The sequence below is a fragment of the Siphateles boraxobius genome, unplaced genomic scaffold (genome assembly GCF_051911475.1).
Source record: "Siphateles boraxobius isolate OS27281-9 unplaced genomic scaffold, OSU_SipBor_1 214, whole genome shotgun sequence".
Taxonomy (NCBI): Eukaryota; Metazoa; Chordata; class Actinopteri; order Cypriniformes; family Leuciscidae; genus Siphateles; species Siphateles boraxobius.
Genome location: NW_027508827.1, coordinates 848,806 through 867,000, shown reverse-complemented (window position 1 = coordinate 867,000; position 18,195 = coordinate 848,806). Strand labels below are relative to the sequence as shown.

Below are 18,195 nucleotides of genomic sequence, written 5' to 3'. Positions count from 1 at the left end.
AGGGCGAGGGAACACCTGAATCTGTGTGTCGAGAGCACGAGGGCGAGGGAACACCTGAATCTGTGTGTCGAGTGCATGAGGGCGAGGGAACACCTGAATCTGTGTGTCGAGTGCACGAGGGCGAGGGAACACCTGAATCTGTGTGTCGAGTGCATGAGGGCGAGGGAACACCTGAATCTGTGTGTCGAGTGCATGAGGGCGAGGGAACACCTGAATCTGTGTGTCCAGAGCATGAGGGCGAGGGAACACCTGAATCTGTGTGTCGAGTGCATGAGGGCGAGGGAACACCTGAATCTGTGTGTCGAGTGCATGAGGGCGAGGGAACACCTGAATCTGTGTGTCGAGTGCATGAGGGCGAGGGAACACCTGAATCTGTGTGTCAAGCGCATGAGGGCGAGGGAACACCTGAATCTGTGTGTCGAGTGCATGAGGGCGAGGGAACACCTGAATCTGTGTGTCGAGTGCATGAGGGTGAGGGAACACCTGAATCTGTGTGTCGAGTAAATGAGGGCGAGGGAACACCTGAATCTGTGTGTCGAGTGCATGAGGGCGAGGGAACACCTGAATCTGTGTGTCGAGTGCATGAGGGCGAGGGAACACCTGAATCTGTGTGTCGAGTGCATGAGGGCGAGGGAACACCTGAATCTGTGTGTCCAGAGCATGAGGGCGAGGGAACACCTGAATCTGTGTGTCGAGTGCACGAGGGCGAGGGAACACCTGAATCTGTGTGTCGAGTGCATGAGGGCGAGGGAACACCTGAATCTGTGTGTCGAGTGCATGAGGGCGAGGGAACACCTGAATCTGTGTGTCCAGAGCATGAGGGCGAGGGAACACCTGAATCTGTGTGTCGAGTGCATGAGGGCGAGGGAACACCTGAATCTGTGTGTCGAGTGCATGAGGGCGAGGGAACACCTGAATCTGTGTGTCGAGTGCATGAGGGCGAGGGAACACCTGAATCTGTGTGTCGAGTGCATGAGTGCGAGGGAACACCTGAATCTGTGTGTCGAGTGCATGAGGGCGAGGGAACACCTGAATCTGTGTGTCGAGTGCATGAGGGTGAGGGAACACCTGAATCTGTGTGTCGAGTAAATGAGGGCGAGGGAACACCTGAATCTGTGTGTCGAGTGCATGAGGGCGAGGGAACACCTGAATCTGTGTGTCGAGTGCATGAGGGCGAGGGAACACCTGAATCTGTGTGTCGAGTGCATGAGGGCGAGGGAACACCTGAATCTGTGTGTCCAGAGCATGAGGGCGAGGGAACACCTGAATCTGTGTGTCGAGTGCACGAGGGCGAGGGAACACCTGAATCTGTGTGTCGAGTGCATGAGGGCGAGGGAACACCTGAATCTGTGTGTCGAGTGCATGAGGGCGAGGGAACACCTGAATCTGTGTGTCCAGAGCATGAGGGCGAGGGAACACCTGAATCTGTGTGTCGAGTGCATGAGGGCGAGGGAACACCTGAATCTGTGTGTCGAGTGCATGAGGGCGAGGGAACACCTGAATCTGTGTGTCGAGTGCATGAGGGCGAGGGAACACCTGAATCTGTGTGTCGAGTGCATGAGTGCGAGGGAACACCTGAATCTGTGTGTCGAGTGCATGAGGGCGAGGGAACACCTGAATCTGTGTGTCGAGTGCATGAGGGTGAGGGAACACCTGAATCTGTGTGTCGAGTAAATGAGGGCGAGGGAACACCTGAATCTGTGTGTCGAGTGCATGAGGGCGAGGGAACACGTGAATCTGTGTGTCGAGTGCATGAGGGTGAGGGAACACCTGAATCTGTGTGTCGAGTAAATGAGGGCGAGGGAACACCTGAATCTGTGTGTCGAGTGCATGAGGGCGAGGGAACACGTGAATCTGTGTGTCGAGTGCATGAGGGCGAGGGAACACCTGAATCTGTGTGTCGAGAGAATGAGGCCGAGGGAACACCTGAATCTGTGTATCGAGTGCATGAGGGCGAGGGAACACCTGAATCTGTGTGTCGAGAGCATGAGGCCGAGGGAACACCTGAATCTGTGTGTCGAGAGCATGAGGGCGAGGGAACACCTGAATCTGTGTGTCGAGAGCATGAGGCCGAGGGAACACCTGAATCTGTGTGTCGAGTGCATGAGGGCGAGGGAACACCTGAATCTGTGTGTCGAGTGCACGAGGGCGAGGGAACACCTGAATCTGTGTGCAGGGTGCATTAGCGCTCCAGAGTAGCGTCTGCCGGCCGACACACACGGAAGACTCTTCTGGCTGGGGTTGTTGGCGAACTTCACAGTGATGGGCTCGGTGGATCCGGGCGGCTTCTGTGCATTCAGGCCTTTAATGGCCTCCTCGGCCTCGGTGCGCCGGTCGAAGCGGATGAACCCCACGCCTCGCGAGACGCCTGAAAACCACACACAGACCTCAGGTACTCATTTAACATTATTCAGGCCCAGAGATGGGGACTCGAGTTTGAGACTCGGACTTGAGTGCGACTTAAGTCGCACACACAGTGACTTCAGACTCGACTTGAGACTCGTCCTCGAAAGACTTCAGACTCGACTCGGACTCAAGCTGCGGGACTCGTGAACAATGTTTATTTTTAGGAAACGTCTGATGAGCACGCTGTTATTCCCCTCCCTCTGACCCGTTACCTAAAACCTGCCTACATAACACGTACTACGTGCGCGCGCGCGGCCACACATGAGAGGACAACAAACAAACATGTCGACTGCACCGGCCGTTGCTGTGCCATTCTTCGTCAGCTTTGGGTTTAAAAACTTCAAACAAGAAGGCAACAGACATGAGAGTCCTTTTTCTTCAGAACCTCAATTTTTACAGATACAGATATTAACTTAAAAGTAAAGTATTCTTGGTGTTTTTGTCATGTTGAAATAGCCTGTTTACACTGATTATATACCTAAATCAAAGCTGATATTGTATGCTATTAGATGAAGGAGTCATAATAACATATTACATGCTTTGAATTCCTTAATAGCTATGCAGTGTTCTAAGCAGCCTGGATGGGTCGCTGTACGTGATGCAACACTTATTATAACCACAAGAGACTTGAGACTTGACTTGGACTTTAGCTCAAAGACTTGAGACTTGACTTGGACTCTAGCTCAGAGACTTGTGATCATCTCTGTTCAGGCCTGAACACCACACACACACACAGCTCAGGTACTCATGTAATATTATTCAGGCCTGAACACCACACACACACACAGCTCAGGTACTCATGTAATATTATTCAGGCCTGAACACCACACACAGCTCAGGTACTCATATAACATTATTCAGGCCTGAACAACACACACACACACACACACACACACGGTACCTCATGAACTGGGCCGAAGCAGCAACTGTAAAACAGATATAAACTCGAAGAGATCCAGAACAAGGCCAGGACAAGCGGTCAGTCCGTGGACAAGACAAGAGCGCGCAAGTCGTTTTTCTGAATATCCAGTTCTCCTGTTGTTTCAGTGTAGTATCTACCACAAGGTAAGGTGGTTTTCGATTCTCTGTTCATTTTCTTTTTGTGCCTTCTCACAAATTTGTATTTTAATTAGACGCGTTCCCACTTTATATAACAGCCGCTCTGAATAGTATTGCAGTTTAAATTTTATAGCACTTAAATGAGTGCTGGCCAACAGCTAGTTTCGATTTCTCCCATTATTCGGGTAATTTGCGTTTGCTGTGTTAATTGCTGGGCCGAAGCAGATGTCCTCACTCAGGCGTTAGTACGCATTATATCTATGTAGTGTGCGCGCTGTCGCGGAAGCGTTCAGCCTCCTTGTGTGAAGACCGACTCGGGTAAAGACCATCGACTCTACCTGTGCGACTCCACCGAGCAAGGACTCCGGCAAGGCATTTAAGTATCGTCTCGTGTGTGTGTCTAACCCTAACCCATGCTAATGCAATTCCACTAATGCCAACATAGTTTTCTAGTCTATTTAAGAGAATGTTGTGGTCAATGGTGTCAAATGCAGCACTAAGATCAAGTAACACTAATAGAGAGATACAACCACGATCGGATGATAAGAGCAAATCATTTGTGACTCTAATGAGAGCTGTCTCAGTGCTATGGTGCGGTCTAAATCCTGACTGGAAATCCTCGCAGATATCATTTCCTTCAAGAAAGGAACACAGTTGTGAGGATACTGCCTTTTCTAGTATCTTTGATAGAAAAGGTAGATTTGAGATCGGCCTGTAATTGACTAATTCTGTAGGACCAAGTTGCGTTTTTTTAACAAGTGGTTTAATCATAGCCAGCTTAAAGGTTTTTGGTACGTATCCTAGAGACAAAGATGAATTAATGATGTTAAGAAGAGGATCTATGACTTCTGGAAGCATCTCTTTCTGTAGTTTAGTCGGTATAGGGTCTAACATACATGTTGTTGATTTAGATGAATTAAGAATTTGCAAAATTCTTCCTCTCCTATGGCAATGAATGAATCAAATTTTACCTCAGGGAGACTATAATGCACTCCCTGATGCGATGCTGTAGTAGACGGTTGCATAGTTATAATTTTGTCCCTGATATTATCAATCTTATAAGTGAAGAAGTTCATAAAGTCATTACTGCTGTGTTTCTTGGAAACTTCTGGGCTTGAAGCTTTCTTTTTCGTTGTTGTAGCCACTTTTTCAAATAAATACCTTGGATTATGTTTATTTTCTTCTAATAGGGTTGAAAAATAAGCAGATCTAGCAGCTTTTAAAGCCTCTCGGTAAGCAATCGAGCTCTCCTTCCATGAAATCCGAAATACCTCTAGTTTTGTTTTCTTCCAGTTGCGCTCCATTTTTCAGGCTGCTCTCTTAAGGGCCCGGGTGTGTGTGTGTGTGTGTGTGTGTGTGTGTGTGTGTGTGTGTGTGTGTGTGTGTGTGTGTGTGTGTGTGTGTGTGTGTGTGTGTGTGTGTGTGTGTTTGCTGTACCACGGCGTTGGAATGTTTCTCTTTAGCTAGCGGGCGGAACTAATGCACAAACGGCTAGTGCTCACATATTCCTGTCCCTGTTTTGATTTCAGCAAATCAGTTCGAGCGAATGCTGATAACATTAATATTCATGAACCAATAGTATATATATATATATTTTAGTCTGGTGAGTAACTAAAAAAAAATATATATATATTATTTGACAATGGCGATTCTATTGCCAAGGTGTGTGTAGAGGGTTTCCAGGGTTCAGATTCAGCATTCACATTATTCACCAGAGCCGCACTAACAGAGCAATCGCAATTTCTCTTCAATTTAACCAACCCTGACCTGTGTGAACACACACACTCACTCCGGCTGGATGAGCAGAATATCTCAATAGAGATCAATAAACTGTTTACTGACACTGACAACAGTTTCCCAGTAGTACACACACACACACACACACACACACACACACACACACACACACACCTGGTCCAGTAGTAAACGCCCACACACATAGGGCTGTCGCGGTGAAGGATTTCCCTTGCGGTAATTTTGAGTTGCTCAATAGCAGGATATGCGGTTTTACCGCCATTTATTTATTTATATTTATTTGTTGCTATATAAATATGTGTTATGATGTGGTCAGCATACACAAAAACAATGTAACCAATGTAACCGAAACTAAACAGCGTCTCTGCGCATTGAAAGGCTGTCACTGTTACGCCAACGGACTGTCTTTGAGTGAGTCATTAAACCGTTCATTCAACGAAAACGTTCAAAAAAGCTGATTCCTTAAATGATAGATGTAATGAAACAAGCTGCTAATTATTGTTTAACTTTGAGCTCCACTTTTCAAGGCTCAGCTGGCCAGCAATGCTTCACTTAATAGAGACCAATGGCATTGATTCAATGCGTGACTCGCTGCTTTCCCCCCACGTCTTCCTCGCGCTGTGTAATGCTGACCAGCGCTGACGCCATTCATCGTAAATACCCTTACACGTTAAAATGATAATAGCCTGACTTGACTTCAAAGACAGACGCAGGTAATCGCACGCGCTCAGTCGATCACATTCACTGTCTGTTTAGGCTTAAGTCCAAATCCACGAATCCTCTGTACAAATCACCATGATAAACAGTCTTGTTGTCATTATTAACTTATTTAACATTCAATACACATGGTACGAACCACGAAGGATGGCCTTATGAAAAAAGAAAACGCGGTTCGCGGTTGCTGCGGTTACTTGCATTCCTCTGCGGTTCGCCTGTCAGTAGTGCGGTACTGCAATATTGCGGTTATCACGACAGCCCTACACACACACACACACACACGAGACCTGGTCCAGTAGTAAACGCGCACACACACACACACACACGAGACCTGGTCCAGCAGTAAACGCGCACACACACACACACACACACACACACACACACACGAGACCTGGTCCAGTAGTAAACGCGCTAGGGCTGCAACAACTAATCGATAAAATCGATTATAATCGATTATGAAAATCGTTGTCAACGAATGTCATTATCGATTAGTTGGTCTGCTTACGTCACGGGGAGCGTTTACTGGTACGCACACACACGCAAGGTCTCTCTCCCTCAGGCGCTCTGCCGAGCGCGCGCGCTACAGGTTTGGAGCAGTCTCTGTCTCGCATGATTTCGGGAGTTTGAACTAATTCGCGGGCATCAGGGAGCCGCAGTCAATATGCGGGAGACTCCCGGGACTTCCGGGATCTTGGGATGTCTGTATTTTGTCTCGAGCATCAGGTTGCGCAATCAGTTCGCTCGCAACGTAAGTGATGGATTAAAATAGCGCTACCGCAGAAATAGGTTAAATTAAAACGGTCTTTACAAAGCGAAGCACTAAATATAAAGGCAGTTAATAACAGCAGCAGTAAAATATTGTTTTTTAGTCACTGTACTCAGTGGTTTTCAGCGAATGCTTGTGCACTAATGCATAATTTCTCCTGTCCTTTACTCAAGCCTGTTAGCTTGCTGGGTAACGTTACCTCCATTCCGTTCTCTTTTTATAGCATTTGTCTACTAAGTTTTAATTGTTTTTCAAACGCGATCTACTGCGGCTCTACGTTCACACAATTGTTTTCAGTCTTTCTATATTTATTTAATCAATTTATCCTTATATTATTCTTTTATATATTATATATAATATATATATTATATTCTTTATCCTTATATTCCTTATATATAATTAATTTTAAATAAAAATTAAATGAATTATATATTTTAGATGTTTTTAGTTTGTTTTTAGTTCAGATATTCACATCTGAACAACATGTCTGTGTAAATTTGTTTAACAAAAATTGTGTTAAAACATAATATGTTGGATATCATTTTTTTTAACAATAATCATGTTTGTCAACTTGCCATCAGCAATTATCATTAAAAACAATGCAAATATTGATATTAGTAAAACTCAATGTGTTGCTTTTGCACTTTTTAAAGTACACTTTTACACATAAATACCCTGATTTACGGTTTTATTTAGTTATAATAAAAAAAAAAGTCTAATTTAATTTCTATCCGATTAATCGATTAATCGGAAAAATAATCGTCCGATTAATCGATTATCAAAATAATCGTTAGTTGCAGCCCTAAAACGCGCACACACACACACACACACACACACACACGAGACCTGGTCCAGTAGTAAACGCGCACACACACACACACACGAGACCTGGTCCAGTAGTAAACGCGCACACACACACACGAGACCTGGTCCAGTAGTAAACGCGCACACACACACACACACACACACACACACGAGACCTGGTCCAGTAGTAAACGCGCGCGCACACACACACACACACACACACACACACACGAGACCTGGTCCAGTAGTAAACACGCACACACACGAGACCTGGTCCAGTAGTAAACGCGCGCGCACACACACACACACGAGACCTGGTCCAGTAGTAAACGCGCGCACACACACACACACACACGAGACCTGGTCCAGTAGTAAACGCGCACACACACACACACACACACGAGACCTGGTCCAGTAGTAAACGCGCGCACACACACACACACACACACACACACACACACACACACACACACACACACACACACACACACACACACGAGACCTGGTCCAGTAGTAAACGCGCACACACACACACACACACACACACACACACACACACACACACACACACACACGAGACCTGGTCCAGTAGTAAACGCGCGCGCGCACACACACACACACACACACACACACACACACACACACGAGACCTGGTTCAGTAGTAAACGCGCACACACACACACACACACGAGACCTGGTCCAGTAGTAAACGCGCACACACACACACACACAAGACCTGGTCCAGTAGTAAACGCGCACACACACACACACACACACGAGACCTGGTCCAGTAGTAAACGCGCACACACACACACACACACACACACGAGACCTGGTCCAGTAGTAAACGCGCACACACACACACACACACACACACACACACACGACCTGGTCCAGTAGTAAACGCGCACACACACAAGAGACCTGGTCCAGTAGTAAACGCGCACACACACACACACACACACACGACCTGGTCCAGTAGTAAACGCGCGCACACACACACACAAGAGACCTGGTCCAGTAGTAAACGCGCACACACACACACACACGACCTGGTCCAGTAGTAAACGCGCACACACACACACACACGACCTGGTCCAGTAGTAAACGCGCGCACACACACACGACCTGGTCCAGTAGTAAACGCGCGCACACACACACGACCTGGTCCAGTAGTAAACGCGCGCACACACACACACACGAGACCTGGTCCAGTAGTAAACGCGCGCACACACACACACACACGACCTGGTCCAGTAGTAAACGCGCACACACACACACACACACGACCTGGTCCAGTAGTAAACGCGCGCACACACACACACACACGACCTGGTCCAGTAGTAAACGCGCACACACACACACACACGAGACCTGGTCCAGTAGTAAACGCGCACACACACACACGAGACCTGGTCCAGTAGTAAACGCGCACACACACACACACACGAGACCTGGTCCAGTAGTAAACGCGCACACACACACACACACGAGACCTGGTCCAGTAGTAAACGCGCACACACACACACGACCTGGTCCAGTAGTAAACGCGCGCACACACACACACGAGACCTGGTCCAGTAGTAAACGCGCACACACACACACACACACGAGACCTGGTCCAGTAGTAAACGCGCACACACACACACGACCTGGTCCAGTAGTAAACGCACACACACACACACACACACACACACACACGACCTGGTCCAGTAGTAAACGCGCGCACACACACACACACACGACCTGGTCCAGTAGTAAACGCGCACACACACACACACACACGACCTGGTCCAGTAGTAAACGCGCGCACACACACACACACACGACCTGGTCCAGTAGTAAACGCGCGCACACACACACACGAGACCTGGTCCAGTAGTAAACGCGCGCACACACACACACGAGACCTGGTCCAGTAGTAAACGCGCACACACACACGAGACCTGGTCCAGTAGTAAACGCGCACACACACACACGACCTGGTCCAGTAGTAAACGCGCGCACACACACACACGAGACCTGGTCCAGTAGTAAACGCGCACACACACACACACACGAGACCTGGTCCAGTAGTAAACGCGCACACACACACGACCTGGTCCAGTAGTAAACGCACACACACACACACACACACACACACACACACACACACACACACACGACCTGGTCCAGTAGTAAACGCGCGCACACACACACGAGACCTGGTCCAGTAGTAAACGCGCACACACACACACGACCTGGTCCAGTAGTAAACGCGCGCACACACACACACGAGACCTGGTCCAGTAGTAAACGCGCACACACACACACACACGAGACCTGGTCCAGTAGTAAACGCGCACACACACACACGACCTGGTCCAGTAGTAAACGCACACACACACACACACACACACACACACACACACACACACACACACACACATACACACGACCTGGTCCAGTAGTAAACGCGCGCACACACACACGAGACCTGGTCCAGTAGTAAATAGCGTTTATATAGCGCTTTTAGCAATGTAGATTGTTTCAAAGCAGCTTTACAGAGATAAACATATAATTTAAGGTAACAGAGATTGGTTTGGTTTTATAGTGGCTCTTGAAAAATGTTTTTTTCCAGCTAAAGTTAGTTTTGATTGATTCACTTCCGTCTAAATGATCATTTGTTATTAAATTAGGGGCCGCTAAGACGACACCGTTCTCTCTAAACAGACTTTAAACGTGAACCTGTGATAGACGCTGATGGCGTTCACATGCGCATTTAGAATTGATTCTATAGTTATGTGCGTTTGAATATATGTGCGCAGGTTTGTAATTCCTTACACACCATGCCTAAACAAACTACTTGTCTTGTCTATAAATTTTTATGCAGAATTTGTATTTTATCTTATCACTTTGGGTAGGTACGCGAACCGAAAAATTCCACAAGGCTTTATCTGTAGAGTGGTATAGGGATCCTCCATAGGGAGAGGCTAGTTGGCACTTCAGCACTGCATTGTCATCGGGTCCAGGCGAAAGTCCTTCGTCAGATCTGGATACGGCCTGGATCCGGCAGGCTGCGGGAAAACCTCGGGATAAACAAAGACACTAAAATTAGCGTAGATGCCATTCTTCTTATGATGTTACGAGTACATCAGGATTTGAGGGAAGTGTTCCCAGTTCCGGCTGACCTAATCTATGCAGCCTAATATTGAATTTAGGCGTGTGCCATATCATACCGTCCACGATAATACCGGTATACATTTCTACATGATAAAAGAGTGTCATATCGCGATATCAATGATATAGCGACGCAATGACGTATGGCGCTTTTACGTTCCCTAGCACGCACAACAACAGCACCTGTCTGAGCGCGAGAGCAGCCTGTCAGCCTCCGATGACGATTTAGCAATTTCACAAACAGCTTGAGTGTCTAGCGGGGCTGCCGACGCGCGTCTTCTCTCGCGCGCGTTTAGGAGTCGGGACATGACTGAATGGTCTCTTGCACAATCTAGCCATCAGTGCATCGTAACTAAAGTTTATAATTTCCAATGCGCGTCTATATGGATTAGGTAATCAAACTATTTATTTCTAATTGTTTTGTTTAAAAGTAGACATATTTTGAACATATATAGGACTATTTCTCATGTCTGTGAGGCAAGTATCCTATACGCTGAGTTTTGGTTTATATGTGACGCGCTCCAGTTCTTGTAGTCGAAGGCGGATAAACGTTCTACTCTCGAGTGTATTCTGTGCGCTTTTAAGTGCAGATTTACCGTGTTGCCGGTCTTGGCAGCAATTATCTTGTCGAAAATATTGCATCGTGTGCTTATGGCATCGAGTCGGGTACATAGGTACACTTTTGATCATTTCCACATATTTTCTATCTGAGTTGGACGCTCACACACACACACACACACACCTGAGAGCTGGTCCAGCAGTACACACACACACACACACACACCTGAGAGCTGGTCCAGCAGTGCACACGCACACGCACACGCACACACACACACACACACACCTGAGAGCTGGTCCAGCAGTACACACACACACACACACACACACACACACACACACACACACACACACACACACACACACACACACACACACACACACACAGCTGAGAGCTGGTCCAGCAGTACACACACACACACACACACACCTGAGAGCTGGTCCAGCAGGATCCTGGAGGTGATGATTCGGCCGTAGGGGCAGAACAGCAGGTCCAGCTCGCTCTGGGTCATGGTCTTCGGGAGGCCGCTCACATACAGGTTAGCGTCGCGGATCGAGGCGGAGCTCGGGCGAGCGAACGACACCTGGACACACACACACACTCACTGGGATGGGCACCTGGACACACACACACACACACACACACACACACACTGACTGGGACGGACACCTGGACACACACACACACTCACTGGGATGGGCACCTGGGCAACACACACACACACACTCACTCACTCACTGGGACGGACACCTGGACACACACACACACACACACTCACTGGGACGGACACCTGGACACACACACACACACACAATCACTGGGACGGACACCTGGACACACACACACACACACTCACTGGGACGGACACCTGGACACACACACTCACTGGGACGGGCACCTGGGCAACACACACACACACACTCACTCACTCACTGGGACGGACACCTGGACACACACACACACACACTGACTGGGACGGACACCTGGACACACACACACACACACACACTCACTGGGACGGACACCTGGACACACACACTCACTGGGACGGGCACCTGGGCAACACACACACACACACTGACTGGGACGGACACCTGGACACACACACACACACTCACTGGGACGGACACCTGGACACACACACTCACTGGGACGGGCACCTGGGCAACACACACACACACACTCACTCACTCACTGGGACGGACACCTGGACACACACACACACACACACACACACACACACACACACTCACTGGGACGGACACCTGGACACACACACACACACACTCACTGGGACGGACACCTGGACACACACACACACACACACTCACTGGGACGGACACCTGGACACACACACTCACTGGGACGGGCACCTGGGCAACACACACACACACACTCACTCACTCACTGGGACGGACACCTGGACACACACACACACACACTGACTGGGACGGACACCTGGACACACACACACACACACACTCACTGGGACGGACACCTGGACACACACACTCACTGGGACGGGCACCTGGGCAACACACACACACACACTGACTGGGACGGACACCTGGACACACACACACACACTCACTGGGACGGGCACCTGGGCAACACACACACACACACTCACTCACTCACTGGGACGGACACCTGGACACACACACACACACACACACACTCACTGGGACGGACACCTGGACACACACACACACAAACACACTGGGACGGACACCTGGACACACACACACACACACACACACTCACTGGGACGGACACCTGGACACACACACACACACACACACACACACACACACTCACTGGGACGGACACCTGGACACACACACACACACACTCACTGGGACGGACACCTGGACACACACACACACACACACTCACTGGGACGGACACCTGGACACACACACTCACTGGGACGGGCACCTGGGCAACACACACACACACACTCACTCACTCACTGGGACGGACACCTGGACACACACACACACACACTGACTGGGACGGACACCTGGACACACACACACACACACACTCACTGGGACGGACACCTGGACACACACACTCACTGGGACGGGCACCTGGGCAACACACACACACACACTCACTCACTCACTGGGACGGACACCTGGACACACACACACACACACACACACACACTCACTGGGACGGACACCTGGACACACACACTCACTGGGACGGGCACCTGGGCAACACACACACACACACTCACTCACTCACTGGGACGGACACCTGGACACACACACACACACACACACACTCACTGGGACGGACACCTGGACACACACACACACAAACACACTGGGACGGACACCTGGACACACACACACACACACACACACTCACTGGGACGGACACCTGGACACACACACACACACACTCACTGGGACGGACACCTGGACACACACACTCACTGGGACGGGCACCTGGACACACACACACACACACTCACTGGGACGGACACCTGGACACACACACTCACTGGGACGGACACCTGGACACACACACACTCACTGGGACGGACACCTGGACACACACACTCACTCACTCACTCACTGGGACGGACACCTGGACACACACACACTGACTGGGACGGACACCTGGACACACACACACTCACTGGGACGGACACCTGGACACACACACTCACTCACTCACTCACTGGGACGGACACCTGGACACACACACACTGACTGGGACGGACACCTGGACACACACACACACACTCACTCACTCACTGGGACGGACACCTGGACACACACACACTGACTGGGACGGACACCTGGACACACACACACACTCACTCACTCACTGGGACGGACACCTGGACACACACTCACTCACACTCACTGGGACGGACACCTGGACACACACACACACACACACTCACTGGGACGGACACCTGGACACACACACACACTCACTCACACTCACTGGGACGGGCACCTGGACAATACACACACACACACTCACTGGGACGGACACCTGGACGCACACACACACTCACTCACACTCACTGGGACGGACACCTGGATACACACACACACTCACTGGGACGGACACCTGGACACACACACACACTCACTCACACTCACTGGGACGGAAACCTGGACAACACACACACACACACTCACTGGGACGGACACCTGGACGCACACACACACACACACACACTCACTGGGACGGACACCTGGACACACACACACACTCACACTCACTGGGACGGACACCTGGACACACACACACACACACACTCACTGGGACGGACACCTGGACGCACACACACACTCACTCACACTCACTGGGACGGACACCTGGACACACACACACACACTCACTGGGACGGACACCTGGACGCACACACACACACTCACTCACACTCACTGGGACGGACACCTGGACACACACACACACACACACACACACTCACTGGGACGGACACCTGGACACACACATACACACTCACTCACTGGGACGGACACCTGGACACACACTCACTCACTGGGACGAACACCTGGACACACACACACTCACTGGGACGGGCACCTGGACACACACACACACACACACACTCACTCACTGGGACGGACACCTGGACACACACACACACACACACACTCACTGGGACGGACACCTGGACACACACACACACACACACACACACTCACTGGGACGGACACCTGGACGCACACACACACTCACTCACACTCACTGGGACGGACACCTGGACACACACACACTCACTGGGACGGACACCTGGACACACACACACACACACACACACACACTCACTGGGACGGACACCTGGACGCACACACACACTCACTCACACTCACTGGGACGGACACCTGGACACACACACACTCACTGGGACGGACACCTGGACACACACTCACTCACTGGGACGAACACCTGGACACACACACTCACTGGGACGGACACCTGGACACACACACACACACACTCACTGGGACGGACACCTGGACACACACACACACACACTCACTGGGACGGACACCTGGACACACACACACACTCACTGGGACGGACACCTGGACACACACACACACACACTCACTGGGACGGACACCTGGACACACACACACTCACTGGGACGAACACCTGGACACACACACACTCACTGGGACGGGCACCTGGACACACACACTCACTCACTGGGACGGACACCTGGACACACACACACTCACTGGGACGGACACCTGGACACACACACACACACACACTCACTAGGACGGACACCTGGACGCACACACACACTCACTGGGACGGAAACCTGGACACACACACACACTCACTGGGACGGACACCTGGACACACACACACACTCACTCACTCACTGGGACGGACACCTGGACGCACACACACACTCACTCACACTCACTGGGACGGACACCTGGACACACACACACTCACTGGGACGGACACCTGGACACACACTCACTCACTGGGACGAACACCTGGACACACACACTCACTGGGACGGACACCTGGACACACACACACACTCACTGGGACGGACACCTGGACACACACACACACACACTCACTGGGACGGACACCTGGACACACACACACACACACACACTCACTGGGACGGACACCTGGACGCACACACACACACACTCACTCACACTCACTGGGACGGACACCTGGACACACACACACTCACTGGGACGGACACCTGGACACACACACACACACACACTCACTGGGACGGACACCTGGACGCACACACACACTCACTGGGACGGACACCTGGACACACACACACACACACTCACTGGGACGGACACCTGGACGCACACACACACTCACTCACACTCACTGGGACGGACACCTGGACACACACACACACACACACACACACTCACTGGGACGGACACCTGGACACACACACACACACTCACTGGGACGGACACCTGGACGCACACACACACTCACTCACACTCACTGGGACGGACACCTGGACACACACACACACACATACACACTCACTCACTGGGACGGACACCTGGACACACACTCACTCACTGGGACGAACACCTGGACACACACACACTCACTGGGACAGGCACCTGGACACACACACACACACACACACACACACTCACTCACTGGGACGGACACCTGGACACACACACACACACACACACACACACACACACTCACTGGGACGGACACCTGGACACACACACACACACACACTCACTGGGACGGACACCTGGACGCACACACACACTCACTCACACTCACTGGGACGGACACCTGGACACGGACACACACACACTCACTGGGACGGACACCTGGACACACACACACACACACACACACTCACTGGGACGGACACCTGGACGCACACACACACACACACACACTCACTGGGACGGACACCTGGACGCACACACACACTCACTCACACTCACTGGGACGGACACCTGGACACACACACACTCACTGGGACGGACACCTGGACACACACTCACTCACTGGGACGAACACCTGGACACACACACTCACTGGGACGGACACCTGGACACACACACACACACACACTCACTGGGACGGACACTTGGACACACACACACACACACACACACTCACTGGGACGGACACCTGGACACACACACACTCACTGGGACGAACACCTGGACACACACACACTCACTGGGACGGGCACCTGGACACACACACTCACTCACTGGGACGGACACCTGGACACACACACACTCACTGGGACGGACACCTGGACACACACACACACACACACTCACTGGGACGGACACCTGGACGCACACACACACTCACTCACTGGGACGGACACCTGGACACACACACACTCACTGGGACGGACACACACACACACACACACTCACTGGGACGGACACCTGGACGCACACACACACTCACTCACTGGGACGGACACCTGGACACACACACACTCACTGGGACGGACACCTGGACACACACACACACACACACTCACTGGGACGGACACCTGGACACACACACACACTCACTGGGACGGACACCTGGACACACACACACACTCACTCACTCACTGGGACGGACACCTGGACGCACACACACACTCACTCACACTCACTGGGAAGGACACCTGGACACACACACACTCACTGGGACGGACACCTGGACACACACACACTCACTGGGACGGGCACCTGGACACACACACTCACTCACTGGGACGGACACCTGGACACACACACACTCACTGGGACGGACACCTGGACACACACACACACACACACTCACTGGGACGGACACCTGGACGCACACACACACTCACTCACTGGGACGGACACCTGGACACACACACACTCACTGGGACGGACACCTGGACACACACACACTCACTGGGACGGACACCTGGACACACACACACACACACACACTCACTGGGACGGACACCTGGACACACACACACACTCACTGGGACGGACACCTGGACACACACACACACTCACTCACTCACTCACTGGGACGGACACCTGGACGCACACACACACTCACTCACACTCACTGGGACGGACACCTGGACACACACTCACTCACTGGGACGAACACCTGGACACACACACTCACTGGGACGGACACCTGGACACACACACACACACACTCACTGGGACGGACACCTGGACACACACTCACTGGGACGGACACCTGGACACACACACACACTCACTGGGACGGACACCTGGACACACACACACACACACACTCACTGGGACGGACACCTGGACACACACACACTCACTGGGACGGACACCTGGACACACACACACTCACTGGGACGGACACCTGGACACACACACACACACACACTCACTGGGACGGACACCTGGACACACACACACACTCACTGGGACGGACACCTGGACGCACACACACACTCACT

At 51.3% G+C, this 18,195-nt stretch overlaps 1 protein-coding gene across 2 annotated transcripts in view; it reads right to left on the bottom strand.

Annotated features, from left to right (window-relative positions):
• LOC143746220 (ELAV-like protein 2) overlaps positions 1-18,195 on the bottom strand; it is a 38,677-nt gene that overhangs the window by 6,447 nt on the left and 14,035 nt on the right. For both annotated transcript variants that reach the window (XM_077237981.1, XM_077237982.1), the window contains exons 4-5: positions 11,655-11,808; positions 2,161-2,368 (exon numbers count right to left, since the gene is read on the bottom strand). In XM_077237981.1, the coding sequence (XP_077094096.1) occupies positions 2,161-2,368; positions 11,655-11,808 (362 nt within the window). The remainder of the gene's footprint in view (positions 1-2,160; positions 2,369-11,654; positions 11,809-18,195) is intronic.